Source organism: Oncorhynchus tshawytscha, linkage group LG09 (genome assembly GCF_018296145.1).
Source record: "Oncorhynchus tshawytscha isolate Ot180627B linkage group LG09, Otsh_v2.0, whole genome shotgun sequence".
Taxonomy (NCBI): Eukaryota; Metazoa; Chordata; class Actinopteri; order Salmoniformes; family Salmonidae; genus Oncorhynchus; species Oncorhynchus tshawytscha.
Window position 1 is genome coordinate 76,560,692 of NC_056437.1, and position 18,678 is coordinate 76,579,369.

Genomic DNA, 18,678 nt, shown 5'->3' on the forward strand with positions numbered 1-18,678 from the left:
ACTCTTGACCTATATCTATCCTACCCTGCCTTTCTATGGTCTTCGAAAGCCAAGTCAACAAACAGATTACCGACCATTTTGAATCCCACCATACCTTCTCCGCTATGCAATCTGGTTTCAGAGCTGGTCATGGGTGCACCTCAGCAACTCTCAAGGTGATAAACAATATCTTAACCACCATTGATAAGAAACAATACTGTGCAGCCATATTCATTGACCTGGCCTTGGCTTTCGACTCTGTCAATCACCACATCCTCATCGGCAGACTCCATAGCCTTGGTTTCTCAAATTATTGCCTCGCCTGGTTCACCAACTACTTCTCTGATAGAGTTCAGTGTGTCAAATCGGAGGGCCTGTTGTCCGGGCCTCTGGCAGTCTCTATGGGGGTGCCACAGGGATCAATTCTTGGACCGACTCTCTTCTCTGTATACATCAATGATGTCGCTCTTGCTGCTAGTGAGTCTCTGATCCACCTCTACGCAGACGACACCATTCTGTATACCTCTGGCCTTTTTTTGGACACTGTGTTAACAACCCTCCAGATGAGCTTCAATGCCATACAACTCTCCTTCCGTGGCCTCCAATTGCTCTTAAATACAAGTAAAACTAAATGCACGCTCTTCAACCGATCGCTGCCTGCACCTTCCCGCCCGTCCAACATCACTACTCTGGACGGTTCTGAATTAGAATATGTGGACAACTACAAATACCTAGGTGTCTGGTTAGACTGTAAACTCTCCTTCCAGACTCACATCAAACATCTCCAATTCAAAGTTAAATCTAGAATTGGCTTCCTATTTCGCAACAAAGCATCCTTCACTCATGCTGCCAAACATACCCTTGTAAAACTGACCATCCTACCGATCCTCAACATCGGCGATGTCATTTGCAAAATAGCCTCCAATACCCTACTAAATAAATTGGAAGCAGTCTATCACAGTGCTATCTGTTTTGTCACCAAAGCCCCATATACTATCCACCACTGCAACCTGTACGCTCTCGTTGGTTGGCCCTCGCTTCATACTCGTCGCCAAACCCACTGGCTCCAGGTAATCTACAAGACCCTGCTAGGTAAAGTCCCCCCTTATCACAGCTCACTGGTCACCATAGCAGCACCCACCTGTAGCACGCGCTCCAGCAGGTATATTTCTCTGGTCATCCCCAAAACCAATTCTTCCAATGGTCGCCTCTCCTTCCAGTTCTCTGCTGCCAATGACTGGAACGAACTACAAAAATCTCTGAAACTGGAGACACTTATCTCCCTCACTAGCTTTAAGCACCAGCTGTCAGAGCAGCTCACAGATTACTGCACCTGTACATAGCCCATCTATAATTTAGCCCAAACAACTACCTCTCCCCCTACTGTATTTATTTTGCTCCTTTACACCCCATTATTTTTATCTCTACTCTGCACATTCTTCCACTGCAAATCTACCATTCCAGTGTTTTACTTGCTATATTGTATTTACTTCACCACCATGGCCTTTTTTTGCCTTTACCTCCCTTATCTCACTTCATTTGCTCACATTGTATATAGACTTATTTTTCTACTGTATTATTGACTGTATGTTTGTTTTACTCCATTTGTAACGCTGTGTTGTTGTATGTGTCAAACTGCTTTGCTTTATCTTGGCCAGACCTGGTTACATAAATGTGAGATAAATAAAATAAAATAAAAAATTCACTGTAAGGTGACCGATAAATCCAATACCTGTTGTATTCGGCACATGTGACAAATAAAATTGGATTTGATTTGAAAATTGTTAAACAAATCCAAATATATGTATATGTTTAGATTCTTCAAAGTATCCACCCTTTGCCTTGATGACAGCTTTACAAACTCTTGGCATTCTCTCAACCAGCTTCATAATAAATGCTTTTCCAACAGTCTTGAAGAAGTTTCCACATATGCGGAGTCTTGTTGTCTGCTTTTCCTTCACTCTGCGGTCCAAGTCATCCCAAACCGTCTAAATTGGGTTGAGGTCGGGTGATTGTGGAGGCCAGGTCATCTGATGCAACACTCCATCACGCTCCTTGGTCAAATAGCCCTTACACAGCTGGAGGTATGTTTTGGGTCATTGTCCTGTTGAAAAACAAATGATAGTCCCACTAAGTGCAAACCAGATGGGATGGCGTATCGCTGCCAAATTCTGTGGTAGCCATGCTGGCTAAGTGTGCCTTGAATTTATTTTATAAATCACAGACAATGTCACCAGCAAAGCACCCCACACCATCACACCTCCTCCTCCATGCTTCACGGTGGGAACCACACAGGCGGAGATCATCACCTACCCTACTCTTACAAAGACATGACGGTTGGAACCAAAAATCTCAAATTTGGACTCATCAGACCAAAAGACAGATTTCCACTGGTCTAATGTCCATTGCTTGTGTTTCTTGGCCCAAGAAAGTATTTTCTTCTTATTGGTGTCCTTTAGTAGTGGTTCCTTTGCAGCAATTTGAGCATGAAGGCCCACAGTCTCCTCTGAACAGTTGATGTTAAGATGTGTCTGTTACTTGAACTCTGTGAAGCATTTATTTGGGCTGCAATCTGAGGTGCAGTTAAGTCTAATGAACTTATGCTCTGCAACAGAGGTAACTCTGAGTCTTCCTTTCCTGTGGCGCTCCACGTGAGAGCCAGTTTCATCATGCCACTTGATGGTTTTTGCGACTGCACTTGAAGGAACTTTCAAAGTTGTTGACATTTTCCGGATTGACTTACCTTCATGTCTTAAAGTAATGATGGACTGTCATTTCTCTTTGTTTACTTGAGCTGTTCTTGCCATAATATGATATTTTACCAATAGGGCTATCATCTGTATACCATCCCTACCTTGTTACAACACAACTGATTGGCTCAAACGCATTAAGAAGGAAAGAAATTCCACAAATTAACTTTAAACAAAGTCACACATGTTAATTGAAATGCATTCCAGGTGACTACCTCATGAAGCTGGTTGAGAGAATGCCAAGAGTGTGAAAAACTGTCATCAAGACAAAGGGTGGCTACTTTGAAGAATCTCAAATATAAAATATATTTTGATTTGTTGAAAACCTTTTTGGTTACTACATGACTCCATATGTGTAACTTCCTAGTTTTGATGTCTTCAATATTTTACAATAAGAAAATAGTAAAAATAAAGAAAAATCCTGAAATCAGTAGGTGTCTCCAAACTTTTGACTGGTACTTATGTTGTACTGGGAAATATATGCATTTAGTTAGATTTGAAATTATAATGAAATTATATATTACCCCTTTTGATTAGCTGATGAAATCTGATTAGCTATTTTGATTGTGAAGTTAATCAGAGAAGCAGCTCGCCGCTTATTCCTGTATTCCCATATCCGCATATCTTAGAATGAGCAATAACTGTGTCTCTTACCGACAGCCTTGAGGGAGGCGTACTTATTGAGCTCTTTCCCAGGTTGCTGTTGCTCATAGGGGCTAGTGATCTGTCCCAGGGAAGGGTAGGGGTGGGGAGGAGACCCTAAGCCTGGCATTAGTGATGATCCTGGACCCACACTGTTCATCTGGTTAGCCTCTGTAGGGAGAGAAAGAGAAAGATGGCAGGTGTCAGTTTGGCAGAAAAAGTAAAAAATGTCATTAAATATTGATGTTCCATCTGAGTGATTGAGATTATGGGCCCATATAAATGCTACAATGTATTTAGAAGTGAGTAAATTCGATTGTGCACTGTTGTATTGTTTTCCCACTTAAGTGAGGCAATATTTTTTTACATTTTACTGCAGTGGGCTAAATCAGGGTCACACAGTGCTTCAGACTTAATACAAAACCTAGAATACATAATATAGAATGCCCACCCCAACTCACGCCCTGACCAAACTAAAACAGAGACATAAAAAAAGGAACTAAGGTCAGGACGTGACATATCAGCAGTATTTTTAAAATCAGTGATTCTTCCTTCCTGTCAGTGGTGAGATGTAAGATCTGGTGTCTCCCAGGAAAGCTGTGGAAGTCGAGACCTGCTAGACCCCATGTAGGCAGCTTACACTATCTCATTGACCTGCCAACACAATTGTTATAGTCTCTTCATGTTAGCCCTGGGATACAAATCATTAACCGTCCATCGCTCCAAGCTAGATGGCCCCTCTAGCCAGCTCACTGTGCTAATCCCCTCCCAATCGAATCTCTTTGGTTTCCTCCAAACAAGCCTCAGCCAAAACCAACAGCAGCGTAGCTCAGCCCCCAGCTGATATGTCTCTCAATAGGCCTGATCGAAATCAATTTGACAGATGGATAAGAATGGACAGAGGTAATTGCTTCAGATCCTTGGTAACATTGCACCCCGTGCTGGTTGGCCCTCCCTGGGGACTCAGCTGGAGAGAGAGAGTGTGATGACTGCTCTTTATAAAATGGTACTAATCCAGCATCCAGACATCTGCTTAATTGAGGAGTGCATGGAACCATGGCAAATTGACTGGCCCCCTGCCTGCTGGCATGGCAGAACAACCAGATGTTGTGGGCATCATTTTCAACTGGCCCCGCAGGACCCAAAGGAGGTCAGAAGACAGCAGACTGCACCCACGGCCAGGTGTCAGTTTGGGGGACGGTGAATGCCACCTTAATAACTCCAGCAATACTACAGTAGCTATCTACAGTAGAATATCAATAACGCAAAGTTAACTAATAGCTCAATATTGATATTGTGTGTAATAGAGTTCTATAAAATGCATTCCCCCAGTTTGGCTGTAGCAGTTACTGATTGGTCAAGGTAATACTGTACATCCATTCAGCCCATGTTGTTGTTGTATCCGTATTCATGTTGCACATGTAAACATAAGTCTCTTCCATTACTGATGTCCACAGCCCACTGTGAGGAACAATACCAGGACCTTGAGGGAGTAGAGTCATTATAGTAGACATTGTAAGTGACCATAAACTGCTGCTTGGGCATGTTGAGAACACTAATGAGTTTTCAAAGTACAAGCAATCTGTTGAGCAGCAGATTGAACCTATGGCACGAAATGCTGTTAGTAACAATAGCTTCCTATGTATGACCACACATTCAACAAGTAAAATAGAATGGTCCAGCACTGCTTGAAGGTATGGATTCATTCAAAGGCTACTACAAATTGTAAATATCTTCTGTTAGAAAATGGGAAAATAATGATCTGACTTCTTATGGGTCCTATCCTACATTAGATATTCATTCGTCTACAATCGTTTTGATTTTCACAGCACCATCAATAAGTAACTGAGTAATATAGAAGCAATATTAAGTAACTGTTTGTTATTATTATGATTAATCAAAAAACATAGGTTGTTCTATTATTATTTATAGTGAACAAGTATTCATTAAAGAGAGTAAATGAAAAAGAGTTACCTTGACTGTACCTTTGAGACCGAGATAAATGAAGAACTAAAAACGTCTGCTTTAGAAAATAGAGATGACAACCTCCAGTTCATTACTCATCTCACAGATGTGAACGTTCAGTAGTAGAAGACCTGGCACCATTTACTTCAGTGTGAATGCTTTTTTAATATATAATTGTTGTGTTCTTACTACAACACAAACAGTAATAAATGATACTTGAAAGAGCGATAACGTTGACATGACTTTATCGTTCAAACTCAAGTTCAAGCACCGTGCATTAATGCGCAGGCGCAGTACTCAATTAGTATCAATGCTCTAGGTTCCTCAATAACAACATACAGTAGTGCCTATGATAAAAGCGGTATAATAGTATCACAATATATCATACTTAACAAGGATTCCAGAATGCAATCATATTTGCAGTGTGACCACCCTCCTTTCCCTAGTGTCACGTTCTGACCTTTATTTCCTTTGTTTTGTCATTATTTAGTATGGTCAGGGCGTGAGTTGGGGTGGGCAGTCTATGTTTGTTTTTCTATGATTTGGGTATTTCTATGTTTCGGCCTAGTATGGTTCTCAATCAGAGGCAGGTGCCATTAGTTGTCTCTGATTGAGAATCATACTTAGGTAGCCTGGGTTTCACTGTGTGTTTGTGGGTGATTGTTCCTGTCTCTGTGTTGGCACCAGATAGGGCTGTTTTGAGTTTTCACGTTTCTTGTTTTTGTATTCAGTTGTTCATGTGTCCATTTTCGCATTAAAAGAACCATGGACACTTACCACGCCGCATATTGGTCCTCTGATCCTTTTCGCCTCTCCTCTTCGGAAGAAGAGGAGGAAATCCCTTACACTAGTCATGATGATCAAAACAGGCTGTCAACTTGTAAGTTACACATAATAACTGGCCGTGATCGATGACATATTTGCGGAGGCACACTGAGGCCAATTAACAACTTAACGACTCCTTTTGCAAGTCAACATTTTCTGAGAGCAGATTTCTCTGGCAAGTTTACACTTCAGTAGATTGGGAGGAAAAAAGGTGAAAAGGACATACAATCCCCCATTACTTATGCCCCAAATCTTACCAAGCAGTTTGCATAATAGGACTCACATCTTGTTTTAACTGTATGCTACTGTACACCGGCATCTCTCTGCTGCACTGATGGTACGAGGGGAGAATACAGACATGACGATCACTGAGTAGACAACATCAATGTTTGTAATGTTTGAAATTATAAAATACAGGCTAAGTCAAATAAAATGTCTTATCTGTAAGATCTGTTGCATTATAATACCTAATTTTATTGTTGCCATGCAACGTCTAATCAGGCACACACACCACAGTGTGAAAAGCAAAGAGCCTATTTTGCTCGGTTTCATGTTAGTTAGTTGATAAGGAGGTCAGTGGATGTGGAACCCTGTTTTTCAGTGCTGCAACTAGTACAAAATATTCCATTCTAATTAGCTACACAGCTAATATACTAAATACATTTGCATTTACACATTTAGCTGAACACTATCATCTGCTTTGGACAGTGGCCAATGAGCCATGAAAGAAATGGATAAAAAGAAAATCAAATCTAGGCTAAAATGGTTCTGTCTGACGGTGAAAAGACTGATGCCAAGTGGACTGAAATAGATGTTCTGATTTGAAACAGGGTCTTGGTAGCAATGACCATTCGTCAGGGAAGAGATGTCAGCTATCGCTGAAATGTCACCAGAGCTTTTGTTCTCCTCGTCTTCCTGGCTGGCAGACAATTTGATTGGATTCTTCTAGTCTATTTTTCCCAGACAGTTACTTAATGAATATGCCAGCTTTAGTTACGCATGCTTCCTGGCTCATGACTCAGCAGCAGCCACTGGAAGGTTTCTCTTCTCCAGATGATGAACACAATCATCGCTGTATCTACAGGTCCGAAAGGCTGAAGGCAGCAGCGATGTAAGCAAAGATGTCTAATCGGACTAGTCTGACAGCCGGGCCAAGAGTGCTTTAGCCAACAGCAGGTGCACTAATCAATTTTGGTTGGAGAGGAAAGAAAAATATGTTTCATGACAAGAAAAGTTGCATGATCTTTCAGATGTTCAAAACCAAAATGTAGAAATGGATGGCTTGAACTCAATTTATCCCCAGAAAAATACAGCATCAACAGCAAAAAAACTTTTGTTTACTAAAAATAAATTATGAAGTTGATCCTTTGTGTTTAATTTCATGCTTATCCACAGGGGAATAAATATGAAGAATGGGAAAAGTTCATAGATACTACTCTAGCAACTTGCCCACCAGATTTGGACCTAAAGGTTCCCTGAGGGCTACTGACTATGATAATCAGAAACTTTGGAAATTCTTTTGAAATACTACACTGCCTCCCAGAAAAAAATATTCCTCCTGCTGCACAGTGGTCCCAACAGGAGACGGTTCAGGAACAACAGGGGAGTAGAGCTTTCAACAGAGGTCTGGAGGGACCCCAGCATGAATGAATGATGATTGTTGAAACGTTCCAGTGTTTTCTGTGGAAAAGGACAAGGGTTTAAAGAGGAAGAGACCATTGCACAGAACTACAATGTACTTTAAAGGAAGGAGAAAATGCTTTTGAATGGAGAATAGGGAAGATGTTTATTTTCCTTAGCGAGTCCAATTAATATGGAAGAGGATAGTGTAGCAAGAGTTAAAAAGTGGGAGGGGGGCAGTGGGAGAATAAGGTCAGGGACAGGAGGCGTGAACCAAACATGAAACATCTGTCAGCACCACTTCAAAAGGACTACTGTACTCTCCTCTCCCACTGAAAAATAAAAGATGGTACAAGTATAACATTCTAACTTTTTTAACAAGTATAAACTTTTAGCTGTTCAGAGTCCACTATGCCATGGTGCAGCCTCTCCATGATAATAAAAATATAATAATAGTGAAATAGGCTAATTAGAGGCTAATTTCCCACCGGTCAAATAGATGTTTCTGTGCTGTGCTAATTACTTTGTAAAAGACCATGAAATGATCCGTGTTGCCTCATTAAAAGATATATACAGGGAAGCTTTACAACTCTTTCCCTACACCTGCTAATAGTGGGTCAGGTGTGCTTCTGTGACTAGGTGAAAACAATGAGTGGTTTTTAAGAATCATTGTTCTCTGAAATTACCCCACCTCTGGAAATCTGGAAATCTGAAGTACAAGCTGTTACTTTGGAATTGAGCTGCTAATTTAAGGAGTAATACATCTGTCAATCCATTGTCTGTGTACAATGGATAAAATCCCATTTCATCTGCCAGGCATTGGTCCTCTTTACACACGATTTCTTCTAAATTACTGGAGTCCCACTTCAATTCACTTTCCATCTGCCTGCCACTGGTAAAAAGTGGTACATTTGTGAAAACTTTTGTAAGGTTAAAGACTCAAAGGTTGTTGCAGGAGTAAGTGAATCAACACTACAGACACAGATACCTTTCAAGAACTCATAAAAAATGCAAGAGCGTATTTTGGGAGCTGAATGCCCCAAAGGGATGGATGGTACAATGGGAAGGACACTCTCATTCACAGGTTATTTACAATTGGGGAGTGAAAGTCTGCATAAGGTTTAGTCCTAAGACCTGCAATAACACATACAGTATAATTTATTAGCAATACTTCATCATATTTGATGCACGCTTGTAGTTTCATCAGCTGTTTTGGCATTGCTTTGTTGCATTGAAATATTTCAGATTCAATAAGCATGTACAGAAAATAACCTAATACAGTATTTGCATACTTCCAATATACCTACTGCAATGAATGTAATTTCAATACTTTGCACAGTTTGTCAGTATTTGATGTTTATTTTCACAAATTAATTTGTCTAGAATAGTCAGTGTGACATTTAACATTGAGCCTCTCGCAGAAACCTACCTCTGCTAGACGGATTTACAGGGTATTAGACAGTGCGCAAGAAGAAAGTCAGTCAGTCACTCTTATTTGCCCTGATGGAAGAAGTCTATATTCCATGTAAATGTGTGTCTAGCCCCTGGCTTTTCTTCTTTATACTCATAAAGGTTGGACAAGCTGAGAGATTAATAGCCAGGCCTTGAAGATTGATGAGAAAAACATTTGACTCACCAGGGTAAATCATGACTTGACAGGTCATTTTATAGGTTGAATTTCCTCAGTTGTAATTTACATAAAATAGGCATATGGGATGGAACATAACTGATCTGGGTGCAGATGATGGCATAAAAACAGTATCTGAATTCCTACAGACTGAGGAAAGCCATTGTCTGTGTAATCCAATCTGACAGGTGGAGCTCACTGTGAGTTAAAAGCAGCAGAAGAATCAATAACGCCTCCTCTCTTCTCCTCTCTCAGAGCATTGTTCACTCCTTCTCTGTGCTCTACATGCTTCCATTACCTTAAATTCATACGCATTCATCAGCTCACCTCTGAAATGTAGCCTACGCTTCCAGACTCGGGAGTGTTATTGAGGGCGACACCTCACTTGTAAATGTTGGTGTTTATGGCTTGATTGGCAAACTAGGTGAACAGGTTTCTCTCCAGAGGTAAGTTAGACTACGCCAACTAAGTAATGGAATCTCCAACTTACAATGGCCTGTCTCCATAGTTCATACATTAACCAGTTGGCAACACCCACATGAGCAACAGTTCATACTCCCATTATTTATCTGCTGAGGGAGAACAGGCTCTGCTGCACTCACAAAAAGCCTGCATGAAATGAACATTTAATGAATTTATATGCCAGCACTATGTAAATCTAATGTATAAGCTTTGTCTTTTTGCATTACTGAATGAAATTGACGTTCCCCTATGCTAAGAGTATATTGGATGGACAACACAGTTATTCTGTCAAACTTATTAATTACAGTGACACCATTGTATGTGCTTTATGAATGGATAATTCAGTAAACAGTTAGGTAAAAATACAAGCACAGAATAACAATTTGCAAAAGGTACATTAAATATAGATAAAACATATTCACTATTTTGTGCATTAAGATGTATGTGCTGTGGTCTGGGTGAACTACTTAAAACCCTGTATGATGGTGGGTTTGTGTGCACTATTGGTGATAATGGTAATCTCCATGCCACCAGTTGGGTCAAAGTTGTCCATGCATGGAAGCGTGCGTTTCATTCATCTATAGAACAGACACAAATGTGACTTCTACACAATAAATAATATGCCCATAGCAATGCAAAAGCTAATCACTATCTGCTCATCCAAGTGCTTGCATATTGCCTTGTGCTACTTATGGTACATTAAATAAATTAGTTTAGACAAGAGAGAACTTCATTTGTATTCCATTAGTTGGAGTAAACCCTCATCTCACTTTTCAACCTTGCTGTATCAAGCTTCTCTTCTCAGCCTGCGAGCTTGACAAGGTGTTATCATTCATGTCAGGTACCAACAAAGATATAGAACTACAGTTTTGGTATGCAGCACCAGTATTTTTAAAGGAGGTTTGGCCCTTAGGCGGAAGCTTAACTAAAGTGTCTCAAAATGATCACAGCATTCTTTTGTCTAAAACCATTCAGCAAGGCAGATATAAAAAGGAAGAGGAGATACAAAATGCCCTGTTAAAAAACAGGCATGTAACTGGATATAAAGCTGATGTTTTGTAACTGTTTTCCATTCATCGTTGTAGGTAGTAAAAAAAATAACCTCACACTCAACGTCAACAAAACTAAGGAGATGATTGTGGACTTCAGGAAACAGCAGAGGGAACACCCCCCTATCCACATCGATGGAACAGTAGTGGAGAGGGTAGCAAGTTTTAAGTTCTTCGGGATAGACATCACAGTGATGTACACACAAATGATGTAAATATATAAACAATGCTACCTTATATAATGTTACTTACCCTACATTATTCATCTCATATGTATACGTATATACTGTACTCTATATCATCGACTGCATCCTTATGTAATACATGTTTCACTAGCCACTTTAACTATGCCACTTTGTTTACATACTCATCTCATATGTATATACTGTACTCGATATCAGCTACTGTATCTTGCCTATGCTGCTCTGTACCATCACTCATTCATATATCCTTATGTACATATTCTTTATCCCCTTACACTGTGTATAAGACAGTAGTTTTGGAATTGTTAGTTAGATTACTTGTTGGTTATTACTGCATTGTCGGAACTAGAAGCACAAGCATTTCGCTACACTCGTATTAACATCTGCTAACCATGTGTATGTGACAAATAAAATTTGATTTGATTTGATTTAGTAGTAACCCATTTAAATACAGTTTCCTGTGACACCGTCTTGTGGGGAAAGGGCCTGCCAGACCGTCCGGCCGTGTGTGTTGGCAGCAAGGGAGAACTTTCTTCTCTTCGGCTGGCTGCCTAGAGAGAAAAGAGGCCAAGTGGCCACAGGTGCCCCTTGCTCACACAGGCAGGCCTGGAGGAGAGAGACAGGACAGTGCGTGTGGCCAAGATGGCCCCAGCAGCACACAGGACAGAAGTTGAGTGTAGCCTAGACGCCAGCCAGCCACCCACCCAGAGGAGAGGCAACTAGAGGAGAGGAGAGGGAACTAGAACAAAGCCCTGTCTGTCTGAGAGGATTGTGCCATCTGTGACGGCTGACACGTGTGAGAACTCCCTCTGGACCATTTCACTCAGTGCCAACCAGGCACCCACAACCCCTACAATAGAGGCAGTATCCATCCTAGGGAGGCAGCCCTGGCATGGGTACACTTGGCAGTGCCAGACATGGCTAGGGGACGAGGAGGAGAACAGGCGCATGACTGTGCCCTATAGACACACTACTCTACCCCCTGCCCAGAGGTTAGTCAAAGAGACAGAAGCAAAACGCCAGGGAGAAAATAACCATTTTAGTGGAGCTGTTGTGCAGTCAAAATAACTACAGTCCTCCCGACAATGTATTCTCAAGGCTATAATCTCAGGGATATAGCGGACTATATTCTGTATACAGGGTACAGGATTTTGTAAAGTGTTTCTGAAGGCTTTTTCTGTTGATTGGGAGAAAGGACACTTTGTATGCTAACAGGCTTTGTTGTTCTATTGTAATATCTGTCCGTTGTAGCTAGTTGATCTAATGTTACAAATCCATCTGTGCTGCCCTGTTTTCCTGAATCTCACATACTACTGCAGCTGAACAAGGGGATTAATCGCCTGAACGCTTACCAACCAACTGAAGAGGGCTCAGTCACATAGTTAGTGCTGCTGTTCCTGCCGGTGCAATTATTTACCTCTCATGTCCAGTTGACAAAATTAGATCCTTGAGTGTGTGTGTGTGTGTGTGTGTGTGTGTGTGTGTGTGTGTGTGTGTGTGTGTGTGTGTGTGTGTGTGTGTGTGTGTGTGTGTGTGTGTGTGTGTGTGTGTGTGTGTGTGTGTGTGTGTGTGTGTGTGTGTGTGCGCGCACACGTGCGCATGCGCGCGTATATGAAAGCCATACCTTGATGTCCTCAAATACATCAAAACGACAGTGACAGTGATAGATTTTTCTGTGTGTGAAAACAGAGCCCAACCTATTTTGTTGCAACCAGATGCAAAGCTGGCATGAAAATGTAAATAACATGGGAGGTATGTTGTTGTACAACTGAGGCATTATCTACAAAGAGAGAACTACCAGACCCAGTAGAGATGTAATGCTACTGTACTACAATGACTGAAGGTTGACTGGGTATTACTATGCTGCTCCTGAACTCATGGTGCTGCTCCTGAACTCAAAGTGCTGCTCCTGAACTCATGGTGCTGCTCCTAAACTCAAAGTGCTGCTCCTGAACTCAAAGTGCTACTCCTGAACTCATGGTGCTGCTCCTGAACTCATGGTGCTGCTCCTGAACTCAAAGTGCTGCTCCTGAACTCATGGTGCTGCTCCTGAACTCAAAGTGCTGCTCCTGAACTCATGGTGCTGCTCCTGAACTCAAAGTGCTGCTCCTGAACTCAAAGTGCTGCTCCTGAACTCATGGTGCTGCTCCTGAACTCATGGTGCTGCTCCTGAACTCATGGTGCTGCTCCTGAACTCATGGTCTCCTGGACTAATAAAGTCAGGTGGTTTTGAGGTTGTAAGATGCATGGTTGTGATTGTTTGGGTTTCTATTCTGACAATGACCATTTCTTTCCCAAAGCATCCATTTGTTACAAGAAACGTCTGGTCGTCTGTTGACATGAACTAACTCTGTCTTTGCTGACCTAGTAACAATTACAAAAGAGTAATGGAAGAACAGTAATTTTCACAAACACTATGACACGCATTGTATGGTCAAAAACAGCAATATATTTTTCAGAGGGATGTGTTTCCTATGGTATTGTAGATTGTGGATACTATGATGCCAATGATGCAATAATAATGCTCATGATCTAACATGGGCTGTGCTTCATCTACATTTAAATCTGTTTATAAATGTAGATATTCATCATTTAGCTGGGAGAGAACTTAAACACTTACCACTTAAGAGGGGTTTGCCAGCACTTACCAACAAAGCAAAGATGACCAAGGAACCCTCTTTAAAGGGTAAGTGAAGAAAGACCCCTTTGAAGCTGTGACCATTCTCAGTGGACATTAATATTAATATTACATTACTTCTGATGTGTTAGAACACCCAACAGGGCCCTCTGTGTCATTTCCCAATCACCAGCCAGCATGGAAGCAGAGTATCCTGAGTAGTGTGAGGATGTTCAGAACAAGTGATCTAAGGTATCTGCAGTAACCCCCCATGTTATTGAACTACTCAAAAATGCCATTAGGCAGAGTCCTAAAATAAATCCTTGTCATTGGTCATACATGAGGGCATTGGGTATTGGGGTCTGATCGGCAGCCTGGTATATGATAAACCTACAACTTACTTTAAAAATACATTGTTGAACGTGGTGTGTTGTTTTAATGTACTGTACAGGGAGGGATTCATGTTCATCTTTTTCTGATGACATTTTGCTGTAGGTTTAAATGTAGCTTACTAATAGCTATACTGTGACCCATCAGTGAGGCAGCCATAGGCCACAGTGCTGAAGCTCCCATCCCATCGCTAGCTGCTCCTGAACCTCTAATTTCCACCACCTACCTGTCAACATGTCGGCTGGCTGGTAATGAACGGATCATTATTCCAGGAGGGGGCACGGAAGAAAAAAAGGGGTCTCTGTTTAAAGAATGATTAATTATTCGCCTGACATGGCAGCACCAAGAACGCCTGAATTCATTAAAGTGAATAATAATAATTTCAGCTGAAGGAGAAAACTCATCTCGTAGGCATACCTTGAGGTACAGTAGGCTTGATGTTCAGGGTACTATATGCCTGTGACAACCAGGCAGCCGTTTTCTGAAAGATACTACCTTGTCCACACATTTCCGTACTCTACTTTGGCAGGTTTAGATGTAAGAGGAGAAAGTGGAAGCGTTAACCCAAGAAAATGCTTATTCTACAGTTGATGTGTTGAAAACGAAGAACTATGCTGCCTATTAGGAATGTTCATTCATTATTAGTATTTCCCTCAAAGAATGATTATTATGATATTTAAGGGTGCCTCAAATGTCTATATGTATAGTTCTCCTCAGGGGAATTTCCCTAGATAAAAGTTAATTTTTATCAGTTCAATCTGAAGTTGTAAGGGGCAGAAGAAAATCAGTGTCGGCACAATTGTGTGAGATTGCCATGGATACAGGCATGCACAATCCTATAGGAGTTGACAGTGGAACTGCAAACTGCAAGTGAAGAAGTGGGGAAGTGGGGAAATTAATTCAAAGTCAGATATAATGTATTCTGCATCTTAAGTTAGTGTAATTCAACAAGAATCACTTTTCTGCTCCTATCTATTTTACCTACAACAGCAAAAGTCCACGGACAGGCCATTTGGTCGTCATACCTTTGTTTCCATGGAGATGTCATGCATATTGGCACCATATGTATTAGTTCCATCATGTGACATAAGGGAATCAGAATGGAAACCACCTGAGCCATATACAGTGCCTTCAGAAAGTGTTCAGACCCCTTGACTTTATACATGTTTTATTGTGTTACAGCCTGAATTAAATTCATATTTTATTTGATATATTAATCACACTTTGTATGGTGTATCAATACATCCAGGAACTACAAAGATACAGGTGTCCTTCCAAACTCAGTTGACGAAGAGGAAAGAAACCGCTCAGGGATCTCACTATGAGGTCAAGTGTGACTTTATAACAGTAACAGAGTTTAATGGCTGGGATAGGAGAAAACGGAGAAAGGATCAACAACTTTTCAGTTACTCCACAATGCTAACCAAAATAACAAAAAGGAAGCCTGTACAGAATACAAATATTCCAAAACATGCATCCTGTTCGCATTAAGGAGCTAAAGTAAAACTGCAAATAATGTGTCACAAAAATGTACTTTATGTCCTGAACACAAAATGTTATGCTTGGGGGAAATCCAACACATCACTGAGTACCACTCTTCATATTTTCAAGCATGGTGAAGGCTGCATTATGTTATGGGTATGCTTGTAATCGGTAAAGACAATGGAGTTTTTGAGATAAAAATAAATAAATGGAATTGAACTAAGCACAGGCAAAGTCCTAGAGGAAAACCTGGTTCAGTCTGCTTTCCAAAAGACACTGGGAGACAAATTCACCTTTCAGCAAGACAATAACCTAAAACACAAGGCCAAATATACACTGGAGTTACTTACCAATATGACATTGAATGTTCCTTAGAGGCCTAGTTACAGTTTTGACTTTAATCGGCTTGAAAATCTATGGCAAGACTTGAAAATTGCAGTCTAGCCATGATCAACAACCAACTCGACAGAGCTTGAAGAATATTAAAAATAATAATGTGCAAATATTGTACAATCCTGGTGTGCAAAGTTCTTAGAGACTGACCCAGAAAGACTGACAGCTGCAATCGCTGCCAAAGGTAATTCCAAAATATATTGTGTCAGGGGTGTGAATACCTACAGTTGAAGTTGGAAGTTAACATACTGTCACGTTCTGACCTTAGTTCTTTTGTTTTAGTATGGTCAGGGCGTGAGTTGGGTGGGTTGTCTATGTTCCCTTTTCTATGTTGTGTTTTGTGTTTGGCCTGGTATGGTTCTCAATCAGAGGCAGGTGTCGTTAGTTGTCTCTGATTGAGAATCATACTTAGGTAGCCTTTCCCACTTGTGTTTCGTGGGTGATTATTTTCTGTTCTGTGTTTTACTTCAACGTTCAAGACTGTTCGTGTTTGTCGTTTTATTGTTTTTGTTCAAGTGTTCAGTATTAAATAATATATGGACACCTACCATGCTGCGCATTGGTCTGACATTTCTTACTCCTCGTCTGAGGAGGACGAAGACAAGCGTTACACATACACCTTAGACAAATACATTTAAACTCAGTTTTTCACAATTCCTGACATTTAATCCTAGTCAGTTCGGATCACCACTTTATTTTAAGAATGTGAAATGTCAGAATAATAGTAGAGAGAATGATTTATTTAAGCTTTTATTTATTTGATCACATTCCCAGTGGGTCAGAAGTTTGCATACACTCAATTAGTATTTGTTAGCATTGCCTTTAAATTGTTTAACTTGGGTCAAACGTTTTGGGTAGCCTTCCTCAAGCTTCCCACAATAAGTTGGGTGAATTTTGGCCCATTCCTCCTGACAGAGCTGGTGTAACTGAGTCAGATTTGTAGGCCTCCTTGCTCGCACACACTTTTTCAGTTCTGCCCACAAATGTCCAATATCTTGACTTTGTTGTCCTTAAGCCATTTTGCCACAACTTTGGAAATATGCTTGGGGTCATTGTCCATTTGGAAGACCCATTTGTGACCAAGCTTTAACTTTCTGACTGATGTCTTGAGATGTTGCTTCAATACATCCACATAATGTTCCTATCTCATGATGCCATCTATTTTGTGAAGTGCACCAATCCCTCCTGCAGCAAAGCACCCCCACAACATGATGCTGCCACCCCCATGCTTCACGGTTGGGATGGTGTTCTTCGCGCTGCAAGCCTCCCCCTTTTTCCTCGAAACATAAAGATGGTCATTATGGCCAAACAGTTCTATTTTTGTTTCATCAGACCAGAGGACATTTCTCCAAAAAGCATGATCTTTGTACCCATGTGCAGTTGCAAACCGTAGTCTGGCTTTTTTATGGCGGTTTTGGAGCAGTGGCTTTTTCCTTGCTGAACGGCCTTTCAGGTTATGTCGATATAGGACTCGTTTTACTGTGGATATAGATACTTTTGTACCTGTTTCCTCCAGCATCTTCATAAGGTCCTTTGCTGTTGTTCTGGGATCGATATACACTTTTCAAACCAAAGTATGTTCATCTCTAGGAGACAGAACACGTCTCCTTCCTGAGCGGTATGAGGGCTGCATGGTCCCATAGTGTTTATACTTGCGTACTATTGTTTGTACAGATGAATGTGGTACCTTCAGGCATTTGGAAATTGCTCCCAAGGATGAACCAGACTTGTGGAGGTCTACAATTTTGTTTCTGAGGTCTTGGCTGATTTCTTTTGACTTTTTCATGATGTCAAGCAAAGAGACACTGAGTTTGAAGGTAGGCCTTGAAATACATCCACATGTACACCTCCAATTGACTCAAATTATGTAAATTAGCCTATCAGAAGCTTCTAAAGCTATGAATTCATTTTCTGGAATTTTCCAAGTTGTTTAAAGGCACAGTCAACTTAGTGTATATAAACTTCTGACCCACTTGAATTGTGATACAGTTAGTTATAAGTTAAATAATATTTCTGTAAACAATTGTTGGAACAATTAGATGTAGATGTCCTAACCGACCAAAACTATAGCTTGTTAACAAGAAATTTGTGGAGTGGTTGAAAAACTAGTTTTAATGACTCCAACCTAAGTGTATGTAAACCTCCGACTTCAGCTGTATGTAAATTAGATATTTCTGTATTTTACTTGAAATACAATTTGCAACAATGTCTAAAAACATGTTTTCAGTTTGTCATTATGGGGTATTGTATGGGTGAGAAAAAATCTATTTAATCAATTTTGAATTTAGGCTGGAACACAACAAAATGTGGAATATGTCAAGAGACATGAATACTTTCTGAAAGCACTGTATAGCATGAATGATCTGAAGCACCGGAAACCACTGTCTCTTCTTGTATAAAAGAGTGGACTTTGTATTGTGAATGTCAAAGCCCTTCGAAAAAAATGAATAGCCATGATCTAATTATAACACAGCTCTTTCATAATCAATTAAAGGTCTGACGAGGGTTAATGAAGGTTTCAAAATTTGTCTTTGAAACAAAGGCCTCATTACTTTAATGAACTTGAAGTCTACGGCCATAACAATGGGAGAAAGCTTACCCACTGGGCACAGACATCAGTGCAACGTCTAATTTTGTCTAGGTTAGTTATCGAAATAACTTGAATTCAACATGA

General features: G+C 40.6%; 1 protein-coding gene across 1 annotated transcript in view; it reads right to left on the reverse strand.

Annotated features, from left to right (window-relative positions):
- The window catches only part of LOC112246027 (protein shisa-9B), a 42,173-nt gene that overhangs the window by 14,015 nt on the left and 9,480 nt on the right, over nucleotides 1-18,678 (reverse strand). Inside the window, exon 3 of the mRNA XM_024414289.2 lies at nucleotides 3,384-3,542. Within this exon, the coding sequence (XP_024270057.2) occupies nucleotides 3,384-3,542 (159 nt within the window). The remainder of the gene's footprint in view (nucleotides 1-3,383; nucleotides 3,543-18,678) is intronic.